General features: G+C 41.3%; 1 protein-coding gene across 1 annotated transcript; it reads left to right on the top strand.

The window, feature by feature from the left end:
- The first annotated feature begins 201 nt into the window (after window positions 1–201).
- LOC134003643 (rho GTPase-activating protein 23-like) lies at window positions 202–27,759 on the top strand. The gene is given in 25 exon segments (XM_062442899.1): window positions 202–245; window positions 247–463; window positions 7,463–7,654; window positions 9,850–9,880; window positions 10,168–10,260; window positions 10,693–10,771; window positions 10,890–10,950; window positions 12,022–13,486; window positions 15,045–15,200; window positions 16,439–16,547; window positions 16,797–16,836; window positions 16,916–17,053; window positions 17,777–18,085; window positions 18,178–18,239; window positions 18,557–18,663; window positions 18,778–18,890; window positions 20,134–20,286; window positions 20,380–20,458; window positions 20,629–20,702; window positions 20,856–20,945; window positions 21,033–21,158; window positions 21,280–21,324; window positions 21,459–21,552; window positions 24,411–24,442; window positions 24,545–27,759. Coding segments are annotated over 25 exon segments (4,863 nt in total). The 5' UTR covers window positions 202–234; the 3' UTR covers window positions 25,532–27,759.
- The last annotated feature ends 112 nt before the right edge of the window (window positions 27,760–27,871 follow it).

A 27,871-nucleotide genomic window follows, 5' to 3' on the forward strand; every position in this document is an offset into this window, starting at 1 on the left:
TTTGCATCCTTAGTGTTGATTGTGACACTTGAGTAGTTGTCTTACCGTGGGGAAGGTGTGTTTTCCGTTCATTTACCCCGAATTGCGATTGTTACTCGATCACTTCTGGCCACGATGAACCAAGCGGAGATTGTGCGTAGGTGACGGAATATCTTAGTCACGGGGTCTGAAGCCTTGTGACCCTCCCAGGTGTGTCAGTGTGTGTTCGCTACACATACAGTACAGTGCGTGCGGATGTGGAGGTGCTATGCTGAGGGTGTCGGGTGTCGCACCAGCTCCGTCGGGCCACGAGTGGCGTTTCCAGTGTTCTGTAGGGGTGGACTGTAGTGACGCGGAGCCTCGCTGTATCTGGCTGGCAGTTTTAAGGGGTGTTTCGCCTCATTCCTCACCCTGGCCGACCCCCATCACATCACCAAGAAGACGAGGCTCCCGGAGGCTCATACAGCGCCATCGCATGTGCTGGGTAAGTGGGCTCCGATTTTAAAACTGAAAACGGTCCCACGCTGCCAATATTTTGTGAAAGAAACTGGGATGGAACAAATCTGAAACATGTGTCAGATCAAATTATAAAACTCTTTGGGCCGATTTCCTGGACAGGGATCAAGTCTAGTACAAGGCTAGAGTTGTTTCTAGACTATTGTTATTTTCACAGAATCTTGTCTTTAATCTAGGACTGGTCTTAATCTCTGTCTGAAAAACTGGACATTTCAAACTGGACCTTTCAAACTGAACCTTTCAGTTTGAATCCAGACTAATTATATCCTTTTAGAATCAGCACGTCAGACCTTTTTAGCTGAAGGGAATTTCTTAAGAAAACATTATTAAATAGGTAGATGTAAGGGAGTTTAAGGTCTCTTGTTAATACAGGAAGTGACCGCATTGTGAGGTACAAATTTGAGTTGATGTTTGATATGCTATGGCTGTGTACACTCTATCTCCTCACTTTATTCAAAGAAACATTTGACTAATGACACACAACATATTTTCATTTCTTCAATGTGTCAAGTTGTTGGAAGTGCTAAATTGTCAAACCGTCAGGTAGGGGAATACTGGTCTTGATGCTCCCAAAATAAGGCTTTCAATGGATTTTTGAGACTATGCCGGAATTACACTACACTATATTTCTGCCTTTTGATGGTGTCACTGTGTCCAATCAGATAGAGTCATAAAGAATTGCTGTGTTTCATGATACCCATATCTTTGGGTAAGGCTATTACTTGCCAGATATTGTGTCACCTGATCCCATGGTTAGACCTTTTTGTTCATTATGGGGAATAATAGAAGAGTTTATAATTGGACCTAATGGATAGGCACTACCACTACCAGAGGATGGTCTTTATTCTGGCTACTTTATAGACAGTAGAATATATGCTGTCATGACAGTTTACGTTAACTGAACCTTTTCTACCAGTGGCAAAGCAATTGTGATGCTAAAAGGAGGTTTGTAGAATCATTGCTGACTGATTTAGTACTGAGACTATCTGAGGGTTCTTTTATTTTTTCCACAGAAGGTCTTTTTCTGTCTAATGGAAGTTATGTCCTGGGTTAGTAGCCTACTGCTAACAGTTTGTTATTGCAAAGTGGGTCTTGAGTATAATTCAAGCACTATTTTGCAATTATGACCAACTCTGTGTACTGTATGTAATTACGACACATAAGCATTTTATTGCTAAAGCTCATAAAGCTGCATTCATTATTTTGTTCAGCCACCAGGGGGCAGAATATATACAGTTGTTTCGGCGGATTTGTTAGCAAACAGTCACACATTCAACAGACACACGCAACATTATCATTCATTTGTACTTGGTTTTCTGGTGGCCCCCAAATGTGGGTGCAATAATCCCTCTCCTCTTAGCTCTGCTTTGGTCTCCACCAACTCCTGAGAAACATATCTGTCTCTGTAGGTTTAGCTTTAATCTCTGACACGTGAAATGTGGACAGTGACTGTGACAACCTTCCAGTGTTTATACTGTAAGTGTCAAATTGCAAGTACCATGTGTACAAAAAGCATGAAGCAAGTGGTCCTTTTAGTGTTTTTTTACTGTTGTGTTTCTGTTTCTGTGGTATCAGTCACATACTCTTGACCGGCACTGACTGTTGGCGTTTCGTCTTTACACATAGCAGACCCAACGAAGATCTAAAAACAGCCGTGGCTGTCATCATTCTGAGGGGTCTTCATCTCCTGTGTGATCTGATCACTGTGGACAGGTGTACTTCCTCCGGGAAGCTTCCTCCGCCATTTTGCTTTAACCTTTCCTGTCCATTCTGATCAGTGCAGGAGGAGGACATCATTATTATTGACCGTCCCCATCCTTCTCCACCATCCTGGTTTTAATATGGAGAGCCAAAGCTGAGGTCACTGCTGTCAACTTCAGGGCAACTTTAACCTATGTCAGGCTAGAAAGGGTAGAGTAGAGTTCACCATCCTTTAATCATCTACCGTTTGGAGGAAGCTGGGGCATGTGATGTTTGATTCATTCAAGTGTGTGTTTGTGTGTATGTGTGTGTGTGTGTGTGTGTGTGCGTGTCCTGTAGGTGTTATGTAATGTAGCACTGTGGGGGCCTGTTGAGCACAGGGTAAGGGAGATGAGGCTGATGCCCTCACTACGCACATAGATTCATGTGGCTTTATATACATACTGTGTGTGTGTGTGTGTGTGTGTGTCTGTGTGTGCATCTTTGGGTGTGGGTATGGTTGCAATTTTTACATCATGTGTTCAGATATGCATCAGGGATCACAAGGTATCCAACACACACTGCTGGTGTGTTTGCATGCTGGTAGAGTGAGCGTCTCAGCTTTTAGTATACAGTACACTGTGTGAGTGTGTGTGGATGTGTGTGTGTGTGTGTGTGTTTGTGTTATTACACAGAGAATCTGTCAGTTTGCATTATCTGATCTGTGTATGCAGGGTGGATGTGTGTCTTTTCACATTGTGTCTCTTTCTCTTTCAGTTCAGCTCACTTTTGCTGTGGTCTGAATGTCACTTATTTCGGTCCACGACAGCACTAAATCAAAGTAAGCTTAATGAAATGATGAGTTCGTTGGAGAAAAACAAGTAAATTGAGAGTAAGTGATGAGGTACATCAAAGTGAGCACAACAAGCTGTAGTTTTGCTGAGAGCAGCACAATCAGACCGAGTGTTCAGGATCAGGTGAGGACCAAAAGTCTTTTGAGGTAGACTGTAGTGTCCTGTTAGTCACAGTTTAAATCAATTACAGTCACTTAATTTCCTACTAAGAATGGATTTGTAACATTTAATGAAGTTCACCCACATCACCAGTGTGACCAACATTCACATGGTGACCCTGACATGAGTGAAACAACAGTTTGATCACTGATTTGCTTCAAGCTGAAACGATTAATCAAATAGTTGGTCAGAAGAAATTAATCATCATTCTATCATTTGTCAGCTTCTTAAATGTTTTTTTTTAAATGTAAAAACGTGCTGTTTCTCTTTGTCACATGACAGGAAATGTAATATGTTAAGGCTTTGGAATGTTAAAAAGCTCTGTTGTGAATACCTTTTTTTTTTTTTTTTAACATTTCATCCACTAAACAATGAATAGATAATGAAACTAATTGTTTGTTGCAGCTCTACATCTGCTCAGTGCACTTCACCTACGTTTAAATTAGCAAACCAGTCTTCATTCAGAAATACAGCTTTTTAGAAATGTATCAGCATTCCTTTAATGGCTTGCTCTTGTGTATTTGTGTGTGTGTGTGTGGTAAGAGGAAGGTCTCGATTGGGAGAATTGGAAGGTTTGGACAGGATTTTCATAACCTCCCTTCATCCTCAGCATGAATAAAATGCGAAAATTCAACAAACAGTACTACAACACAAACCCGCAGGTCCCTCTGTCATCTTGCCTTGAGCAGGACTCTATTTCTTTCCCAGCCTGCACCTGCTCACAAACATGATAAGGTGGTGAATGAGAGCTGAGACAGAGGCAGTATATATATTTAATATATTTTGGTCATATTTTGGAGAAAAGGGCACATAAACAAGAAAAATTAGATTTTTCCACAGTCAAAAGAGAAAATATATATATTATTATCACCATCATTATTATTATCATTATTATCATTTTTATATGAATTACATTTAGCTTGGAATTATTAATTTGGACAGTACTTTTTTATAAGGATAACAGGAGGTGATTGCATAGTGAAAGTCTGTAAATGATAATATAAATAATAACTTAACCCTTTTTAGAATCTATTATAATAACCAGGAACTCCACACCACAGCCTTTATTGTTGGAATAGGCCTATTGCTTGGATTTAATTATTATAACTAGGGGTGGAAATCTTTGTGAATCTCAGTCTAATTGTTGTGATTTAATACAGGTTTTAAATCCAGATGTACTGACTAATGTCACAAGTGAAGGGTTTAGCACCATGAGACATCACTGACAGTTCAGCTAACCACTACATTCATTTTTTGAAGTATTGCAATTCTTATGTGAATCTGTTTTTTTTAATCCACCTCTAATGAAAACATAATAATGAAAATAATTGATCACAGCTTTGATCTTATATTAATCATCACCAATGATAATAACATTGAACTCACCAAGTTAATTGCTGATATCTATATATATATATTCCACAGAGCCTGCCATATTTCTACAGTAGCTCAGACTGAACAGAGAGACCTTTTGCGTTTTTTTTAGTTGCAATCTGCAATTTCACCACTAGATGCCACTATATCACACACACTGATCCTTTAATTGGAAGACTAAATAAATGCTAACTCCCAAGCTGTCTGACTTCTCACAGTTTTGTGCACACAGTTTTCCAAAGAAGTATTAACCAGTATACAGTACTATTTATTTATTTCCACCATTTTTAGTTCATTATATATGATGTCAGTGTTTAGTCGTGAGTTTATAGAAATAGGTTAATGTACACAGACTTGTACTGAGTCCTCTCACTGCGCTCAGAGCCGTGACACAGAGAGAGCTGGCAAAAAAAATCACACTTGTTCAATAAAACACACTCTAGGGTGTTGGCATTTCACACTCTGGGTGGGCGAATGATCACCTCATTCGCCCAGGGAGTGTGTGTGAGAGAGAGAGGTAAGCATGTACAACATTGCACCTCTGTGTTTATATTCACTCGTGCAGAGATGTCGGGAGATGAGGAACGTGTAACCAACAGAGATATATCATGACTTCATGACTTCTGTAACACACACACACGCACGCGCGCACACACACACACACACACACACACAGAAGTTTTTTTTAAAAAGTCCAAAATATTTTAAGTACATTCAATGAACTTCTGCACTTAAACACATTTTGCGTTGAGGTGGGGTTCCAAAACAAGACATATATTACTGTTACTTGTTTGAACATATATGGAAAAATGAATGTCCGTGGGCATCAGATCTAAACTGATTGGCTTCCCTCTCTGGAAAGTGTGTGTCTCCTCCCTGGTGTTACTTCGAACTATTCTTAGAGGCGAAGGTTTCCCCAAGTCAAGTCTACGAAGGGCTCGGCCATCCACTTCCTGTCTCAAGAAACAGACTTCCTGTTGTTTTCATAACTGGCTCAGATTGGTGTGAGCGTTCTTTTGTGTGTACTGAATGTGTAGTGGGTATATCTATATTGATGACAGTCATGTTTGCCAATGTGTTTGCTGCTAAATACACAGTGTTGTTATTCTGATAGCCTTTCATTCTTGTGAAATGTGTGAAGAGGATACATTTGACCATTATTCAAAGTTTTTTTGCCTTAAAAAAACAGTGTTAAGGGTTTTTTTTGACAATCAGCACTGCAACTTATAGAATTAGTTGTCAACTATTAGATTAATCTGCAACTTTCTTTTTTTTAAATAGTGTTTTTTGGGCTTTTTTGCTTTTATTGGACAATTGATGAACAGGAAACAAGGGGAGAGACAGAAATGGGTATGACATGCAACAAAGGTGACTTACAGGACTCAGACCAGGGACTTTGCGGGTATATGGCTCGTTCAAGTCATTTTTTTAGGAGTTTCAAGCTTCTCAAGTGTGAATATTTTCAGGTTTTTTAGTCTGTGGCAGTAAATGAAATATCTCTGAGTCATGGACTGAGGGTCAGGACAGAGAAAGACATTTGAGGGCATCACCTTGAGCTTTTGATCACTTTTTATTTTTGTTAACATTGTTTTTGGGTATTTTTTGCCTTTATTAGTAGACCGACATTGGCATAGAGGCCAACAGGAAACCTGAGGGGAGACAGAAATGGGTATGAAATGCAACAAAGGTCCCTGGCCAGACTCGAAATAGGGATGTTGCGAATATGTGGCAGGTTATGTCACCACTTGGCTACGGGGCGCTTCAAACTTTTGATCACTTTCGATTAGTTGTTTGGACCATTTTCAATTAATCAAGACAATAATGGACAGATGAATGGATATTGAAAATAGACATTAGTTGTATCTCAACTGATATCAACATTAGGTGACTGACATTTAGAGCTTGTCTGTGGCTTTTAACTACATGAAAACTGGTTGAATCGTCAGTTCAATAGATTGAACAACTGCGTAAGAAGATATTTGGTTCTTTCATATAAAGTCAACCTGTAGAGAAATCAACTACGAAACATTTAATCACAGAGCCTCAAATACTGTTACGTCTGCTGAACTCAGCAATTGTTTTGCTCTTCAAACGGCAAAAGACAAAGATTTTAACTTCTATTTTAATGAATTTAGCTTTTTCACAACATGGAGACCAAAATAGATAATAAAATAAAACAAACTGCCTGTTCATAGTAAAGATGCACATGCATGTCAATCCGTACAATGACTGAAATATTCATAAATGGACTGAGTGTCAGGAATGGAGTTGGTATAACTCATCATTCATACCTTTGACCGGCTTCTTCTCTAAAACTGGTGTCCTTTAAATAAAGCTGGAGGGTGAGTCCTGTGTTTCTGTGCGTGTTAACATTGAGGAGGATGTTGAAAGAAATTCTCACCTCATTTGCCCCACAGAAATATGAGTGGATGTTTTTTTAGTCCTACTCTTAGTGAAGGTGTGTTCTCCCTTTGTCTATTGTTCATATGATTTTCCAGATCTACATTTATGAGCACTAATAAGTTCCTGTTGTTGTACGAATATTATTAATAGAATGTATATATTTTTAACCTTGCCATTGTTAGCGTGAGTTAATAAATGTGATTATAGGTGAGTTTTGTTGGGGGGGGGGGGAAATAGAGACAGGAAGTCTCTGAAAAATTCCTGGCATTGATGGAATTCTGCCCGGACCAATGGAGCACACACACCCACATCCACCAACATCCACCCACACTTCCCTTAAATGAATTCACAGTTGTAGGCTCAGTGGAGCTGCCTGAAGATGATAGGATGTACCGTTTATTCGGTAAAGTTTGAAAAATGTTCTACCCAGAGGAAAGTGAAAAGCTATCTTTGGCATTATTGATAGAAACATTTTCTCCATCTTTTCTCATTGATAGGCTAAAGGGCGGAGAGATGGCATGGTGTCGTCCAATGAGAACAGGCGCCGGCCGCTGTCGTCGGGTGAGGTGGAAGGCGTGTCGTGGCAGGGACCACGGACCATTTTCCTCCAGAAGAACTCGCAGGGATTCGGCTTCACTCTGCGACACTTCATCGTCTACCCGCCAGAGTCCTCCCTCCACAGCCTCAAGGTAAGACTGAGCCCTGGAGCCATTCATGTGTTAGTTACATTTCAGTAGCTTGAGTCTTTTAATAGAATCCCATGTCCTCATGGAATCTTCAGACTTCACCTTCACAGTTTAAACTGTTGTATTAAAAGTCAGGTTTACCTGTCCAACAGATTGCTTTCATATTTCACCACAGGAACTTAAAGGACAGTGGCTCAAGCAGTTAGTAATGGTGTTATTAATTTAGTATCAGTTATGGTTGTGGGTTAAATATGAATGTCCTTGGAAGAGCACCTCAAATTGGACATAAGTAAAAGGAAAAATGTAAAAGCCTGTAGACACATCTTTTCTCATTAAGCTGACCTACCAGGGACTGACTAAAAGATTCTCAATTACACCAGCAATTAATTGAAATAATTTAAAGTGTACATTTTTACAGTATAATTGTTGGCAGTAACAGACATGATGTAATAATAACATGTAGTTTAGTAGATGACATCATAGTGATAGTAAAGCTGTGTTTAGACAGCGTACAGGCAACACATGGTGCTGTATTGGATTCAAGTGTGGACTAATCTCATGTTAATGGGCCTTAAAGGGGTAATCTGCTAAACTACCCTTCTAAACCCCACACCACATGACGGGGTCATGGGGTCATGAGAGAACTTAAAGGACTGTGACACATTTTTAATTACTGTCAGTTTGCAGTCACTTTAGTTATATATTAGCTATTATTTAATGGTTGTCACTACTGGTGACTTCTTCTGACTTCTACTTAAGACTGGCTCTGTCAAGAGTTCAAAAGCACATCTACCAACACTAAAAAAGATTTTTTATCTTATCTATTTATATCATGTGTTCACAACCACAATCAGAAATGAAAAGGTTCATTTGTGGTATAAGAGGGAGTTACAGGGTGTGCTGGAGGCTGGGTGTTCTTGGTACAACAGCTGGGAACAGTGACTGTACAGTTTCCTGGAGTCTTGTTGTCACAGTAAGATTTCCAGGTCTGGTACTTCTGTTCCAGACTAAAGTCATCGCTCATGATCATATCTGTCAACAACATTGTAGCTGCATTGAAGTACAGAGTGGATGGATACACTGTTGTTTGTCAAGAAATAGTTCCAGCAAAAATAGTTCCTCCCTTAAACCACGTTTTTACTCCGCATGTACAAATTAAACAAAGTAGTTTAAAAATGTTTTCGAGGTGTTGGTAAGTGTAGCTGCTAGCTGTTTCCCTCTGCTTCCAGTCTTTATGCGAAACTAGGCTACCCTTGTCCTGAAAGTGTTGAGCTATTTTTAATGCTGTGCCATAATGGTAATATCTTGTAGGTATATTAAACCATGCGAGCAGTGTGGGTCAGTCATTGGATGACATTTTGTACAGAAGTTCATGGTCTCCAGAAGCTGGAGCCTACATGAATCCCCTGACTTTATGCTCTACCTCCAGCATGAGGCCGTCTTTTGTAGTTTTAGACTAAATGTTGCAACAATAACTGGATGCATTGTCATGAGATGTGGTTCAGACTGAATTGTGATCAAAATTTGAATTTGTCCAATACATTTTATGATCAAATACTTGCAAATCTCATGACATTCCCATCAGCCCCAGCTGTGTTATGTTTTAATCTAAGTTGATACAGCTCCACACACTTTTATGTACTGTCATGCTCTACAGTGTGTAACATCCGTATAGCCTGGAGAGAGGCCGATGTAGCAGCAGACCTCAGTGTGTGTGCAGAAAGCCCTTTGTGTGTGTCCAGATCAGGAATGAGCTAAGTCAGCGAAGCATCAAAGCCTCTAGACAGGCCCAGCCAGCAGGCTTGACTGCCTGTCAGAGAGACAGGCAGGCAGTGAGACAGACAGAAAGGCAGGCAGTGAGACAGGCAGTGAAACTGACAGGGATAGTCAGTATATCAGTCAGTGAGACAGTTTAACAGACAGTCAAAGAGACATTCAGACACAGACTGTCAGCTCAGTAAGCCTGTCAGACATTTCTGTAGTAAATCAGACAGTGAGACAGGCAGTCGGGGGGGTGAGACAGTTCTTCAGATGCTCACTTTAACAGTCAGTCAGGCAGCTGAGCAACACCCCAAACTGCCCAGTCAGCTGCAGTCACTCAGGTCTGGGTAGTGGAGGGGTTGTAGTGAACATGAGTTGAGCAGCACCCCCATGTGGTCCTCGCTTTCTCTCACAGCTGCTCTGTGTTTGTCCCACAGGATGAAGAAAACGGAAATGCAACTGGAAAAGGTGAGCGATGTTTCTGCCGAATTATCAGACACAATGGGCATGTTGCGGTATTTATGCTCTGATTTATATGAGGAATCACTGTTTTGTATCTATTGTGTTCTGTTATATAAAGCTCAGTGTTTGTGTGTGGGCACTAGTTGTTTTAATATGTAGGTGGAGGTGATTCAGCTTCGTGGGTTGTACTCGTTATTTTCAGAACAACAAAAGTTAGCTGACTATGATTCTATATGTGTATATGTGTGTGTTTGTGTGTGTGTGTGTTGATGTGTGTCTGTCTGTCAAAGCAGGTTGTCAGCGCTCTCGTTTGGAGCCGATGGACACCATCTTTGTGAAGAGTGTCAAAGAAGATGGCCCTGCCCAGCAAGCTGGACTGTGCACAGGTACAACACACACACACATGAACACACACACACACACACACACACACACACACTGCAGGACAGGACATTTAACATTGAGGCTTAACAATATTCTTGATGCATTATTTCTCAAATATTGTCACCTGCACACACGTACTCCTCAGATTCAGCACCATCAGCATTTCAGCTTTCTCTCTGCTCTCTCTGCTTTATTCATATTTAGACAATTTAAAGTGAAGAATTACCATATGTAGTTTTAGACATACTAGGTTTCTGGCAGTGACCATAATTATCAACATCAAGAGAATGAGTCAAGCCTTGTGTCTAATCACTGTAGATCTCGACAAGAAAAAAAGAAAGTGCACTTTATTTTTCTCCCATCATTGAAGGCCCAGATTGCTTGTATGGTAGATGGGCCATGTTCTGACCCTTCTGACTGTGTGTCTATTGCAGGGGACAGGCTGGTTAAAGTAAACAGTGAGAGCATTCTGGGGAAAACCTACTCTCAGGTGATCACACTCATCCAAAACAGGTGGGAGACTAAGTGTTAATAAATCTCATTTTATATTGTCATTCTCGTTTTATATTGGCCGCTGTCGTCGTTTTATCGTCATTGATCGATTGCATATATCTTGATCTTTATTTTGTAGTGAAAACATTTTGGAGCTCTGTATAATGCCAAAAGATGAGGATGTGTTGCAGTTGGTAAGTGTGAGTATTATCGTTCTTCTTTTTTCTCTTCTTTCCTTATTTTCACCTTGTTACTGCGTGAAGCCGCAGCAGCTAGCTAGGCTATGTAAGTAATAGTATATATATAGTTCATCTAGCTACTACGAAACTTAGAATTGTGCATGAACAGAAAGAATTATATTGTTACCAAAGAGCAAACAGTCTGTACAGATAGAGAAGTTTAAAAGAACATGCTTGAGAAGAGGAAACAACCAACACAGGGCTCAAAATCCTAATGAAAATAAATATATAAATACAAATGTCAATAGACTTTTTTTTAGGTCTAGGTTAAATGGTCAGAATGAACTCAGTCTGTTATATATATATATTTTATATATTATATATTTTTCTCAACAAATCCCAGGAAAACACCAAAATCTACTACTTGTACTAGGTGACATGTTCCTTTTTTACCATGAACACACACGCTGTAGTTTATTTTTACTCAGTCCAACACACACTGTCCTGCTACCAGAAATACTCACTAGAACACTAAATGTGGATTCATCCGCCACTGCAAATAGTCCCCAACAAATATACTATTTCCTCCTGTTTGAGTAATGTTTGATGAAATCTACAGTGAACAGCTGTTTGAGGAAATGACTGAGTATTTTTTAAACATGAAACTATATTTATGTGAACAGTTTTTAGTAGCAACCAATGGGTTTGGAGCTGAGAGTCGCAGACAGGGTAGGAAATCAGAAAGTATTGAGAGACATTGTTTGTCTTCATATGGAATTCATTATTGGTAATAAAAATACAGAATGATGCCAGCCTTAACCTTTAAGAGTCGATTAAAGTTACAGTGGAACATGCAAAAAAATCAGACTCAGTACAGTTACAGAGCAGTGATTCATTGCTCCAAATTTAATATAGGTACTATAGTTCTGGTGTTGGTTGTACATTGAGGATTTTACTTACATATGAAGAAAGAAAGATTACTGCATGGTGCACGCTGCATCTGCCTCACTCTGCCCTCCTGCTGCTCCTTCCATCTTTGCTCATTCTCTCTCTCCGTCAGTTTCACATTACTTTCACCCCTCCTGTTCTCAGGCGTACTCCCAGGATGCCTACCTGAAAGGCAATGAGCCATATTCAGGTGGAGCCCAGAACCTCCCTGAGCCGCCGCCTCCTCTCTGTTACCCTCCCACCAAGCCCAGCTCCTCGGCCACACAGTCCAGCCACAACCTCCACAGTCCCCTGGACAACTGGCAGTGCCGACCCGGCCAAACCACCTCGCCACTGGACAACCGCCCCCCTGCCGCTTCTACCCCCACCTCCGGCTGGTCCGGGGGTCCTGAGGAGGCCAGTAGTCACTTTGCCCCACCAGGGCGGCATCGTGGCCGCTCCTCATCAACCGTCAGTGCGCTGGACTTTCACTTTGCTAACCACAATGCTGCCATCGCCTCTGCAACTCTGCCTCCACCAAGGAAGAGCAACATGCCGGCCTCTGCCCGCGCACACACCGATGCCCTCTGCCACCAGGCTTTGTCGGACTGGTACTACAGCCAGGCTGAGGCAGCCGAGCGCATGTCCCCCCGCCACCGGAGCATATCTCAGGACCGTTTAGCGGAGCTGGGGCTGGGGTTGGCACTCGGCCCAGGACCAACGCCTGCCTCCACAACCTCTGCGGAGCAACGTAGAAGAGAGACCCTCATGCACCACCACCATCAGGCAGCAGCAGCCTCCCATGATACCTATTGGCTGGGGGGCTGGGGTGGTATATCAGGATCAGGAAGCAGGTCATGCTCAGAGGGCCTGCTGGCAGCCTATGCAGAGTACGAGCACAACTACGGGCGTTCTGTGGAAACACTGGCACAAGCCTCTGCACTGGTCACACCACGTGACGAACAGTCTTCACAAGGCTCCCAGATGACAAAATTCAGCGAGCAGAAAGAGCAGAAAGCCTCAGGAGGGCATCAGCAGCAAACCGCAGTAGCACCCCCAATCACAACCTCCTCCACAGTGCCTCCAAGTGGCAGGCAGTCAGGTCAGCAGGTAGCTGAACCCCAGACAAGGCGAGTAAAAGAGGAAGAGTTGGTGGGCTACAAAAGCTACAGTCCTTCTTTCTCCCACAAAGCTGGTCACCTCCTCCAGCAGGCGCACTCCTTCAGAGAGCCCACCTACAGCGGCCCTCACCTCAACTGGAGCTCCGGCAGCAGAAGCAGCCCTGCCGACAGCGATGGAGGGATGGTCCCCCGGCCCCAGTCCACCCCAGCCCTGTCTGCATCAGAGGAGGAGAGAGCCCGGCTCGGGGAGGACAGGGAGGTCATCTCCCCTATCTCCCTCAATCAAGAGGTGGTCCTAAGGCAGAAACCGCCTTCCGGACGCTGGACCCCTGTACAGGCACTTCGACATCACAACTACAACACAACTGTGGATTCGCCTGAGACCCCTGGTTTGACACCTTCACCTGGGACTCCCTCTCCTGTCTCTGGAGGACCAGGCCCCAACCGCAGGGTCAATGGTAGTCTGGCACAGCATGCATACGACTCCCTGTCCTCTATTCCCTTCATAGGTTAGTGACCTTCTCTTTATAGCTTGTAGCAACTGACTTAATACAGCTTCCAGATGTCACACTTGGTCAACACCAACAAAAATTAAAATTTTGCAAAATTTTCATTTTTCAAGTGGTGTAAAACTACTGTAAAAGAAAAAACTGATTACCGTATGTGTCAGTCTTTTGACAAATACACATGTGTATTTTGGTGTCAGTTGCTACAGAGCTCTCCAGTCCACTTAACTAATGTGAGCCTTTAGTGCACTAAGAAAGTTTCTATCCTCTTCTTTCCATGTTTTTTTTTTATCCTTTTCAATGTTTTTGTGCATCTTTATCTGTTTGTGTATGTCATATACATGTCAGCGTAATGCCTGTACTGTCCATACATTTAGTTGTTCAATATATGTTTAATATTGTGTTGATGTGTGTGCTATCAATGTTAAATGTGTTGGTATGTTCTTGAACTATTTACAGTAATTGTATACTGTAATTAAGCAACATTACATGAAGTTTTATTTCTTGAAACATTTCTCTGAAGCTGCTGTGGAGGCAGAAATGATCTTATAGGTTCAGTCACTGAGTCAGATAATGGCGGTTTTGCTGGCAGACTAAAGTCAAGTGAAGAATGGTTGAGGCCTACCTTTATCGCTAAAAGAAAAAAAATTCAGTCTAACTCAAATTGCTATCAACACTACTAGCCCATAATTGCAAATATGAATGCCACACTCAAAAAACTTAATTCATTTGTTATTTTAAGGCAAGACTGTGAAACTGGTACCAGTAGCCTAGCAGCTTATGACCAATGTAGCTAATGTTCTTAAACACTATTGCTAGGTAACTTACCGACTAACTTTGTCGGTTAACTGACTTTATGACTCTTCTCTACTTGTGCTACTGTTACACAGCATTCACATAGCATTCTGTTCTTCCCACCAAGTAGAAGGAATAGGAAAAAACACCTGTTAATCAGATTTGTGGGTATTTTTCAAAGATGGTTACGCTCACTGCTAGCTTTGTATTCACACCAAACAAATTAGCCTAAACTAGCTGTTTTTAAAAACCGTGTTAAATATTTATATCAGATTGCTAACCAGTGAAACCAGATAGAAACAATGTAGCACTATAGCTAGCTCATTTTTAATGAGCTGAATTGACAGTATTATGTTAATATTGGATTTTATTATGTGTATCTGTTAGTTTTTTCCAAGCAGGAGACTTGTGTGTTTTTTCCATAAGGCCACTTGGAATTGCGATCTACACAATTTGACGTGAACATGGCAGTACACTATGTTTAACACAGCTGACACATGATTATTGTCATTGTGCTTGTAGCCATATTTCACTTGCTGTCAGTCAGCTCCACTAATAACGATGTATTTTAACTGCCTCCAGAGATTCTTTGAAAAGGAAGTGAAATTCAATGTGGTTCCTTTCGTTAAGAGACCATTTCTGCCTCCAGACTAGCTCTACCTCAGAGACATGTTTTAACAACTAAAACACCACCTGGCTTATTTTGTCTTGTCAGTGTTTAATCCCTCATCTCTCACCCCCGGTTGCTCTGATGATGACCTTGCAGATGAACCCACCAGTCCTAGTACTGACCTACAAGCCTGCTATGTACCAGCCTGCTCTGTGGTGCCCAGTTCCACTATGGCCACCCTCACTTCCACCTCTGTCTCCCCCACCCTGTCCTCCATCTCCCCCTTTGTCCGACTTCGTTCTCAGGACTGCAGTGAGTCTCATTCACCCGTCCTAATTACTGACAGGGCCAGACCAGTATACTGTGTGTTCTCCAGTATGTTGGGGTTAAAGTTACCAGAGGCTATTGCCAGTGTTTTATGTCAAACTGACAAGTAGTGATGTAATGTTTAATAAATCAACCAGTATTTTGGCACACTGAGATACTTGTCTAGCCCTAGACTCAGACTAATCTTAAGGGAGTACAGTGACATTTACATTTGAAGAATTCTCAGCACTCTCTGAGACAAATATTTGTAGAGAGTTCATCATAGTATCAAAAAAGATGCTGTGGCACAATTAAGAAGTGAGACAAGTGGGTTCTAGAAGGGTTCCAGAACTTTACCAGAACGCTGTAAACTCCCACAAGTTTCTTTTAATGATACCCTCTCTGTTTTAATCACACAGAAACACTCCTCTCTAATTACTGACACTAACTACAGACTACAAACACTAACTCCTGTATAGTTTAACAGTACCAACAATAGGTTGTTGTTATGATCCTCAGTTTTAATTACTTCTTAGCTTCTGAGAAATGTTATTTTGGTTTAGATGATTCTAAATACTACAATACCCATGAGCCTCAGCCATCATTACTATTGAAAAGAAAGGAGCACATTCAGAACCCTCTGTCTTTGCATTTGTTAACACAGAATAATATAGTCAACATTCACCCAGAATCTGAAGGACAACTGATTTAAACAGTTGAATTAAACTTATTTAGTTTATGCTAATTGTAATTTTAAAAGTTCTGTAATCGCATAAAAATGTTACATATGGTGACTTTAACGTAGCGTCTATATTAGCAAATTATGTCTCAATTTGCTACATTGGGATAAAAGCGTTCCTACCTCTCACTTTTTTCATTAAAGAACCTATTCGTCAATATTTTTAGTAGCCCAGCATGAACTAAAAATCTAAATGTCAGAGTATTCCTTTAATGTACAGTACCAGTCAAACATTTGGACACACTTTCACATTCATTTGAATAAGAAAGTGTGTCCAAACATTTGACTGGTACCGTATGTATGTTAAACCCTGTAATTCATCCACCTTCCTAATGTCATATTAATAACTCAGTTTGACACGACAGATCACTTGTTCACATGTTCACTCACCTTGTTGTCAGTTCATTTTTCACTGTTACATCATACATTGCATATTTGTTTACTCTTGACTGTAAGTCTTTCTCCGCCTCCGTCTTCCTTTTTGACTCGTCTTTTGTATCATCAGGCAGTATCAAAGGTCGTCGCTCGTCTTACCTGCTGGCCATCACCACCGAGAGATCCAAGTCCTGTGACGAGGGTCTCAACACCTTCAGGGAAGAAGGCCGTGTCTTCTCGTAAGTCTGGCGAAACACTTTAAAAGTTGCATTCTGCACAAAAATGGGTTATTTAAAATGTATGGTAGCTTTAAGGTGATTTAACACCAAGTTATCACAGTAAAGTCTCCTTTCTAATTTTTTTTGCATGTTGGTTGTATTTCTTCTTTCTTCTCATTTTAAGTAGTTTATTAATGGTGCCTGCAAAGTACATACTGTGTAAACTCTCAACACATGCTGCTTTACACTTGTGTGCATTTTGTTCCACAGCAAACTACCAAAAAGAGTCAAGAGCTTTTTCATTGATGGGGTGAGTAGATTATATGCACCTCTCTATTTTCTTCACTATCCAGAGTGCATCTTTTAATATCCCTTCATTGTCATTTCAGTCTCTGGAGAACTTGCGAACCCAGGAGGAAGCCCGTTCCAAACGTCACTCCACCTCTGAACTGGGAACCATCACCTTCAGTGATGTACGCAAGGAGGGCTGGCTGCACTACAAACAGATCCTCACAGAGAAGGGAAAGGTACAACACACTGCTTATATACATACTGCTCCCCAATTTAGGTAAAGCTTTCTAATCTGACGCTGCAGATTTACAGTTTACAGTGATAACTGCTGATTTACCACCTGAAATTGCTGTTATTCTTTTTATAAAACAGTGGGGGTTTTTGGGAGCCAAATGGTTCCTGCACATGCCGCTAAATTGCAACATTCTCGGTTTGATACAAGCCAGGGACATTTGTTGCTTGTCTTGTGTCCTGTGTGCAACTTCACTGTGATTGTCTAAAAAAAGGCAAAACTGCCAAAACAAAAGAAACAGTGGCTTCTTGATTGCAGACAGAGGTAAACAAAAGCAGTGTAGAGTTTAGTGTAGAGCCAACACTAAACAGTAAACCCGAGTCCATGCCTGCACTCATATGGCATACTCTTTGAGCTGCAACACACAGTATATCTAACACACTTGATATACCATATACTTTATATATACTTGATACTTGGCTGTGCTCTGCTGTTTTGGTTTTTTTGAGATCACAACATACATGGGATACATTATCTCACTTACTACAGCTCTATGTACACCAGTTCGACATATGCAGAAATATAAAGATTGACAGGCCTGCTGTGCCTAGTTACAATTGCTAAGCTGTGATTGGATAATAGCTGTTCGAGGGAGGGATTTAGCTAATGTTATTTTGAAACTTTTCATTAAAGGTTGTTTTCCTCCTTCTGTCTCGGCTCATTGTAGAAAGTCGGTGGCGGCATGCGGCCATGGAAACGCGTCTTCTCCGTGCTCCGCTCCCATTCGCTCTTCCTGTACAAAGACAAGCGGGAGGCCGTCCTTCACGGGGCGGGGGCAGGAACCAGCCAGGATGAGCATCCCCCGGTCAGCATCCGCGGCTGCCTGATAGACATCGCCTACAGCGAAACTAAACGGAAGAACACCCTGAGGCTGACCACACAGGACTTCTGCGAGTACCTGCTGCAGGCAGAGGACAGGGACGACATGCTGGCCTGGATCAGGGTCATCAGGGAGAACAGCAAGATCGACAACGAGGTTAGACCAGATCAAGTTCATCTTATACTGTTAACACACACACACACACACACACACACTAAACTCATTTTACTGCTTTCTATTTGTTTCAGGAGATTGGTTTCTCAAGGCAGGCTCTCATCAACAAGAAGCTGAATGACTACAGAAAACACAGGTCAGCCTGGTGGATTATATTTAGTCTTTGCTTGATCACAACTGTCCTTTACTCTCTGTGTAATTACGAGTCACTGTAGCTATGGGCTGAACACTTGTCACAAACAATAACTTGAACTGCACTTTGCAAAAAAGCAAGAAAAACAAGGGAGTTCACTTCTTCTTTTTTTTCAACTTAAAACAGAGGTCACCATAAGAAAATGAAGACCCGAAGAAGAATGCATTGTGTCTCAGCCCTCTTGTTTGACATCTTTTAAAAAATAACCTTTAATCACAGCTTATGTGATTTTTGACTGTTGTTTGTCTCCCTCTGTGCAGTCTGACAGGTAATAAACCAGATGCTTCTCCCAGAGGTCACCGCATGATGCCTCCTTTCCTATTGGCTAAGACTGACAACACCTCAGTGAACCGATCATCTAGAACTGGTGGGTACACACATGGTTCTGCTCTGCTTTGTCCATACTAAGTTATCATTTCCACGAGGATATAAATAACAAATTTAAATGTGTGTTCATGTGTGTGCGTGTGCGTGTACTCAGATGACAACAAGGCACTGTGGGGCATCAATATCATGAAGAAGAGCAAGAAGACAGGCAGTCCCAAGGCTTTTGGTGTGCGACTGGAGGACTGTCAGCCAGCTGTCAACAGTAAAGTGAGTTACACTGTGTTTTAGAACGAAATTTAAAATGAACATCGACAGCAACGGCGTGATTCATAGCATCAAAAAAAGAAAAAGAACTATGAATTAACAAAGGTGATTCATACATTTAGTCATAGGGATTAAAATTTGCACTTTTTCCGTTTACACTCTGTTGTGTACAGAGAAATCATGCACTTTGCTTCCTTTTTCATTTTTATCTAGTATCTAGACTTGTTGTAGCAATTATTATGCAGTTGATAAAGAAACTCAAACTCAGTTAAGAAGCAGAAAGGAACATATGTTTCTCTGTTTTTGGCCAATCCAGTGAATAGACTGGAGTAGCCCAACCAGAGATATGAGAGATGTGAAGAAATGCATATCCTGGCTCCAGATCTCTACTTAGCACACAGACATGAGATTTATACTGAGCTTATCATCTCACACTGTAAAATAAAGAGAATTTTGCAAGAAAAAAGTTCAATTGTTCCTTTAAAGACGTGATTTTGACCCTTAACCCTACTATATACACTGTCATTGAATTAGTTATGAATTCTTACCAATTCTGAAAGCCAGTGTTGCGTGGTGATACTGTCTATATATACTGCATGTGACAGGACATTATACATTGTTACATGCTTGTAGAGCCCAGCTAGTGTTGTTTATTACTGTCAGGTTGAGTGTAAAGTAGGGCTGGGCAATATATTGAAATTATATCGATATCGTGATATGAGACAAGATATCGTCTTAGATTTCGGATATCGTGATATCGCGATATGTCATCAGAGTTTCTTTTCCTGGTTTTAAAGATGCATTACAGTAAAATATGTAATTTTCTGAACTTACCAGACTGTTCCATCTGTTCTATTATGTACCTTTTAACCACTTTTTCATTATATCCACATTACTGATGATTATTTATCATAGATTTCATAGTGTAAATATTTAGTGAAAGCATCGACAGTCATCTCTATAATATTGTTGTAATATCGATATCGAGTTATTTGGTCTAAAATATTGTGATATTTGATTTTGTCCATATCACCCTGCCCTAGTGTAAAGTGTAAGGTGTAAAGTAACAAAATAGTCAGTTAGTAACTTGAGCTTGATTTTTTGTATTATTATAATATTATATATGACTATTGTTTTATTATTATAATTATTTAGTTAAATATGGATGTTCCCTGCTTTTGTTTCTCTTCATCTACTCCTCTTTCTTTTCCATCTCACCTCTCACCTCCTCTTCTCCTCTCCACAGTTTGTCCCTCTGATCGTAGAGATGTGCTGCGCCGTGGTGGAGGAGACGGGTCTGGAATACACCGGCATCTACCGAGTGCCAGGAAACAATGCCATGGTGTCCAACCTGCAGGAGCATCTCAACAAGGGCATGGACATCAACACAGCTGAGGAGGTGTGGAGGACACGTCTGTTCAAGTATTCATGGCTGTTGTTTTATATAATTCCACAACCAGAAACACTAAATCTTTCCCCCTCTTCTCTCCAGAGATGGCAGGACCTGAATGTAATCAGCAGCCTGCTCAAATCGTTCTTCCGGAAACTTCCTGAACCAGTGTTTACTGATGGTGCGTCCATGACATCATATTCATTCTATATAATCATAGTGAACATGTATGATGTGTAATGTACAATTAGATTTGCTAATGAATTCTCTTCACAGTTTATATGACTTTTTTCATTTTCAAAATGTTGTAATATTCCATGTTTTTCATTTTTCATGCTCTTTCTCTACCAGATAAATACAATGATTTCATTGATGCCAACCGGATAGAAGACGCAGAGGACCGTCTGAAAACCATGAAAAAACTGGTAAGTGTTGGAAAGATGGCAGAATGTAGAGTTGTGAACACAGATTACGGTTTATTGAAATGTGTTTATCAGAGATTCATTTCTTTATAAAATCTAATCCACATTTTAACAGCAACGTATCTTCTTTCCTACACACTTGCTGCTTTCTTACAGATTCATGACCTCCCAAACTACTATCACCACACCCTTAAGTACCTGGTAGGCCACCTGAGGAAGGTGGCAGACAACGCTGACAAGAATAAAGTAACTCATCACTACACTGAATTTTAATGTGATTTTTACATTTGCACACAAACTGAACCATGGATGTAACTTTTATTTTATTTCCAGATGGAACCAAGAAACCTGGCTCTGGTGTTTGGTCCCACTCTGGTGAGGACATCAGAGGACAACATGACCGACATGGTCACACATATGCCTGACCGCTACAAGATAGTGGAGACACTAATCCTGCACGTAAGAACCAACAGCTGCCTCCTCTCCTCCAATGCAAGACATAATGTAGCATTCATAACAAGTCGGTCTTGTATTCTGTCTAAACACCATGCAGTGATGCTGTGTCTGCTTTCTCCAACAGTATGACTGGTTCTTCAGTGAAGGAGAGCTGGATGATGAAGAGAAGGTATGTAGGACCCCAACTACGGCTCTGTCAGTGCAAAGAGCTGAGAACGTGAATACAGGAATTATTTGTAGTCACATGCCATCATTTGTAATTTCTGTGTGTATGGTTTTGTGTGTGTGTGTGTGTGTGTGTAGCCCCCAGATGATAAGCGGGACATGCAGCCTGTGCCCAACATCGACCATCTGCTGTCCAACATCGGCAGGCCAGGTATGCCAGGAGAGGCATCAGGTGAGAAATGAACTGAAGCAGCACTGGTCTTAGTCATTATCTAATATCTGTGACATTCTTACAGAAATACACGTCAGCTATAAGAGTTACTAATGTAATTAATATACAGCCAATTCAGAGAAAAACTTTTTCAAATGTTTCCCAAACATTTGCTGTGCTTTTAAAGATACTGTAGAGTCAGATGTAGTTTATAATTATGATGAAGCTGCAAGTGTTAATGAAAAAAAGGCTCTTCCATAAACAATTAAAAGTAATACAGTATGGGCCTGATTTACTAAAGGTTTGAGTGTGTAGAAACGTGTGCAAACTTGACATCACCCGCACAAAATGTGCAAGCTGATCTACTAACGCAGAGCACTGAGGTTTGTGTCTTTAACTGTGCAAGATAGTACGTGCTGTTCATTTAGTACGTTTGTCATAATGAATGTAATATGAGACGTTTCAACCCCAGTGTGTAAAATACAGGGAGGAGAAAATGCAAATATGTTATTTAGTACACACATTGTGATTTACCAAACATGAAGGTATTATTTATAGACGCAGTTAGCGTCAGAAATAATACCTTTGAAGGACAGGTATTAACCGGCTGTTACTATGGAGACGAGGAGACGGAGACACAATGACAGAATACACAGAGGACAGAGTTTTTCCACCTGTGTTAATATTTTTGGAGTGGAATATTTGTGGTTTTACTAACAGCATTGACTTCGTCACTAATACTCTCCATATGTGGGTTTCTCTGGTAATATTAGTTGTTGTTATAACTCAATATATTAGTTAACCTCTTCCACTAGAACCTGATCACATTTCATTTTGTGCTTACAGCTTTCTGCTCGTCCAAACTCTCCATTAAGACACAAAACCCTCATTTAAATACTGCTGTCTCCACCTGTTGCACCTGTTTTCATTTACACAGTTATTCTTAGTAGATCAGCTGCAAAACACACAAAAATGAAACTCACAATCTATTGCACTGTGCACGCTATTTAATACCCACTATTTGGGATCTTAGTAAATCAGGCCCTATGTGTTTTAACATTCCTATGTATATCTACAAAATATGTGTGGAGCAGAGTCAGATAATCCAACTAACAGGCAACTGGGCAAAAATTAGCTTTGGGACCTAATTGACCCCTTCATTTCTCCCACTTTCTGTGCATTGTGCATGTGTTAATACTTAGTTTGTAGTAATTTGATCAAGCACCCTTTTAATTAGTAATGTATCATGTACGTACTCAACAAGGCTTTTACTCAGGGCCCATCAACAATATGGGGCTTTAAAATTTGTTAATAATGCAGGTGATGCCTCGATGTTTGTTCATAATGTGCTTTGTAAGTGATTCAGTTACAACAAAACAATATCTACACAGTGAATCTGGAGCATTGGGGCCCCACTGAGGGTCTGGGTTCCCAGTGCATATAAGCAGGGATAGCTATGTATGACTAATCACTTTTCAATAACTGTGATCTGTTTGTGTGGGTCATGTAGTGAAGTATCAGACCTGGCTGGGAATGTTACCTTTCTACGTCATAGTATTTATATTCAGTGTAGTTATGACTGCAACTGATCATTTGAAATAATTGAAATTCTAATGCTTTGTAACTGTTACTGTGTGTTCAGACCATTTAAGAGGTGGTGTGATGATATGCAAAGTCATTGGGAAAATGTGGGGGGAAAATGTGCACATATCCCAGGCTTTATGAATATGCTTTATAAACACAGGCAGAGCTGAATGTAAACACACACACTACCACAGACATGGTTGGGGAGTCCATTGCGAGCCAGGCAACTGCCCATGTTTGTACAGGTGGTGGAAAAATAAACATACACAAGTCAAATAAGCACAAATGTATGAAAACACTTTTTAAAGCTGCACTAATTAATTGTTGCCACTTGGGGGCAGCAGAACAGCAGACTGTTTAGCTCTGTTTTGGTCTCCACCAATTCCTGAGAAACATATCTGACTCTTAAGCTGCTAAATGCTCTACTTTGTTCACCAGCTAGTCTCTAACTGTCTGTTTGGTGCTGGACAAGTAGGTTGCAGTGGGTTTATCAGAGATTTATAGCCAAAAACAGCTGCCTGCATCTGATTGAAATGATTCTGATGAGAATGGAGATTGAGGGCCATGAAAATAAAAAAAATTAAAAACTGAAAGATGCAAAAAAAAAATGCTTTTTTCTTTTCTCTGAACCTTCCTGTAGATTTCTGTCTGTACTTTTTCTCCAGCTGATATGTTTCACCCTGTATACTCATGATGTTTTACAACTTTTGTCTCAATTTCTCTTTTCTGGACCTTTCTGCACTGCTTGTCTCTAGCTGAGACAGTGGATCAGCCTCTTCGGTAGGACCAGGTCTCTCTCCTTGTGTGTTTGTGTTTGGTGTTTCTGTTGCACTTTGTCTCATTTTCTCATTGTCTTGGTTTTCCACCAATTTTTCCTTTTTCCCTTTTTGTTGCTGATCTCAAAGGTGAACTCTAGCCAATTTGACTTGACGTAGTCAAACTATTAGATTGAACAGGTAGGTGGTAATACCTGCCGCACCTCCACCGGTGCCCATTTGACTAGCTGCGGGGTCATCAGCCGAAGACCACTGTTCACAGATGTTTCGCCCCTTATCCCGGAACATCTCTTGGTGGCGGGGCAGTGAACAGGGACGTACTACATCAAGTGTATTTGTTTGCCTGACTTTTAAAACAAAATCTCTGATAATGGCTAGAGTTCTCCTGAAAGGTTGCATTGCCAGTAGTGTGTGCTGTGATTAGCCAGATATCACACCTATGTACCACTCCTAACACTACTACCACCACTTGTCCAGTGATGACATGATTCTAACCCACATCTTGTTCCTTTCAAACAGATTCCACCACCAGCGATTCTCTTAAGTCAAAGGTAAGCAAGAAAGAAATCTCTTACTTGTTCTCCATAAATGTCAGAAGTAGACCATTTTTGCGTGACAATTTTTTGACTGGGATGTGAACCTTAATGTTTCAGCTTTCTTCAGGCTCCAAGAAAGACCTGAACGCCAGAGACTTCCTGTCCAAGTCCATCATCTCTGCTGTTACCCGCAAACGTAAAAAATCCCCTAGTAACCACCTGCCCGGCAGCAGCGCTGATGAGGACTCCGAGCATGAGCCAGTCAAAGCCAGCAACTACGGGGGAGGAGATGGGGGAGGAGAGGAAGAGGACAGAGGAGAGGAAGAGGCAGTCAAGGAGGAACGTACCATTCCTAAGAAAGAAAAAAAGGATAAAAAGGGAAATGGGATAAAAGTTCAAGAGACGACGGAGGGAAAGGAAGATGGAAGAGAAGAAGCTGAAAAGGACATGGGTAACAGACCAGGCAATGATGCCAAGAATCGTGGAAGGGAGAGCAGGTCAAGAGCTGCACCACAACCTCGTCCAAACAGCTTCCTCTACTCACACCATCAGACCCACGCCACATACGCACGACCCCCACCTGTGACCATTCCTCCTCCGCATCCAAAACCTCACAATCTGTCAAGAGGACGCCCCACAGCCCCTTTCTGGATCTCCCCCACCAAGCTTCCAAACCACTACCAAGCCTCCAGGCTTAACGGGGCCCAGCAGCCGGATTGGAACCAACCAGCACCGGTCCGCTACAGGAAGAACAGAGGCGGGAGGACAAGGGCTATGTCCATGAATCTGGACGTTGAGCCGGGCAGGAGTGAGGACAGAGCGAGAGTGTGGAGATCAGAGAGGGAGGAGGTAATCAAAGTCACTGAGGGAGCACCAGGTCAGCATGGAAGTGTTGGGGTTCCTCGGGGATCAGTTATAGGTCCCAGTTCGGTTCAACAAATTGATCCACTCCCTCGTCTCGCCCAGGAGGCTCCCCCACTCTCGTCTTCCTCGGGATGGATAGATCAAAGCTCCGTGGGATCTTCCACTGTTGTTCTGAGGAGATCTGGCCTGGTGCCTCGGGACAAGACGAGAGCCTGGCGTCGTCACACAGTGGTGGTCTAACCGCTTCATCTACTAATGCAGTACAAAGCACTTCTTGCCCTTTACTCATAAACACTTGGACCACCTGTGTCACTGCTTCTAAAGCCAAGTGTCTGTCACGTGACCTGAGGATCTCAGCTGTATCAAGACTCTTTCATCTTAGCTTTTTATTGGCACTGTAATTGGAGAATGTGCGGTTGTAGAGTTTCATTCCCAAATTAGATTACTGTTTGATAAATCTGAAACTTACTCCAAAAAGAAACACACTGCCTGTCGCTATTCACCTACTATTGAAACTATCCAACTTAGACTCTTTTACTTACAAGATAACTGTAGATGTAATTATACATGTCTTATATATTGTGCATTGAACGTGCATTGAGCTCATATTTCTCCTGAATTCCCAAACTAAAACAAGACGCCGTTCCACACAGCTGTCATAGATATAGTCCCACCTTGAATTTCAGCTACAGCCACATTAGAAAACAGGCATCTTGTTTGCAGGTCCTTGGTGGTAGAAGTTCGGTGACATAGTGTGTACTAGCAAAAGCTAGTTGGCAAGCTAACTGCTAACACACTAACATGCCAGGAACATGCTTGCGCTGGTCAGTCACAGTAGCTCTGTCACCGCCTCATTTGCTTTACCGCCCTATCTGCGTCCGCCACCTTGGGACAGCTACGTACAGCAACACCACTGGGACAAACCACATTAGATTTGAGTTTAACAAGAAGACAAATGAAAAGGAAAGTGACTTAATGACTCAACTAATAGAGCAGCTGCTGGAAAATGTAATTTACAGCAAGAAATCCTGCGAAAAGGGTGATATATATATATTCCCATAAAGTAACCATAACAATAGCAGGAAAATCTTCAACCCTAATTACCATCTGTTAAAGCCTCCATGTGATTATAGCATCTTAGTTCAGTAAATTATTCAGATAAACTTTTTTTAGGAAAATTGAAACAATCCCACTAAAAATAGTTGCATCTGTGTTGTAGTGTCATTCCCAACACTACCACTAAGTGGTGCCAAAACCTAAACATGGTGTCATTAACACATATTTCTAAAATACTGGAATGAAACCCTTCAATTGTTAAATAGCCATATTACACATGTGAGACTCTACTCCAGTGCTGCCGCTGCTCCAGCTAACCCTCACCAGCAAAGACTTCAGAGAAATGTGGACTGTGCTGTATACACACTGATGTCTTTCATCACTGCTTCTCACCAATGATGTCCTTGACAATACCCATGTGGCCCGAGTACAGCACTGTACACAACTGCAGAGAAAACCCACTTCAGTTTACTTCTCAGCCCTTTACAAGCGCTTCCAAAGCGTCCTGTGGATCTACAGGAACTTCACTGATCCGTCGGAGCAAATCAAGCTCACTCTCTCTCTCTCTGGATGATTGATGATGAGTGACTTGGGCTTTATGCCAAAGCTTCCTGGGACAAAAAAATGCATGCATGCGGTCAGTGACATAAAAATATGCAAACCCTAAGTGTTCAACACAAGCCTATTGTACTTCCCTCTGTATGTGTGTGTGTGTGTGTGTGTGTGTGTGTGTGTGTGTGTGTGTGTGTGTGTGTGTGTGTGTGTGTGTGTGTGTGTGCGCGAGTGTGTGTGTGCGAGTGTGTATGTGTGCGTGCGCGCACATGTGTGTGTGCTTTGGGGGAGGAGGGCCAGAGTTTTGAGGATACTGACACCTGTTACGTCAGAGGAGCAAAGTGTTAAAGGCAGCTATGTGAAGTCATGCCAAAATTCTTACTTTTTTTTTCTATTTAGGTCATTGTATAATATCAGTAGTGAAGACATGGTGAGCCAAGAGATGGAAAAGGACTCCAGCAGGCTCCAGGTCACATATTATCAGTGTTACACACACACAGAGCGTTGTCATGGCGGCAGTTGAAAATGAGCGAATAACCTTAAAATCCAAAACCAGAGTCTTACCCGAGTGATATTTTTGCATTTCTTCCTTTTTCACATTTTTCAGTACTTTTTTTTCTCGCTCCTTTCTCTCGCTGATGTCTCTACATTAGTTTGTAAAGCAGAGTATGAAAAATATAAAATGGAGCTGAACCAAATTGTACTGCCAACCACTGTCGTCCAAGCAGACTCCATGTTTATCTTAATCATATCTAGTCTCAGTCTGTCCTTCTCTTCTATCTGTGCCCTTGTGCATGTACTTTATGTACGTGGGTGACTGTGTGTGGACCAATTTTGTAACAGTTGTACAAAGCCTTGTTAAGTTAACCTGTGTATATAAATATTATACATAATATATTAAATTATTTGTTTTGGAAATTTGTCTGTGTGTATTTATTGATTGTTTTTTGTGCCAAATAAGGTGAAATAATG

The sequence above is a fragment of the Scomber scombrus genome, chromosome 21 (assembly GCF_963691925.1).
Source record: "Scomber scombrus chromosome 21, fScoSco1.1, whole genome shotgun sequence".
Lineage (NCBI taxonomy): Eukaryota > Metazoa > Chordata > Actinopteri > Scombriformes > Scombridae > Scomber > Scomber scombrus.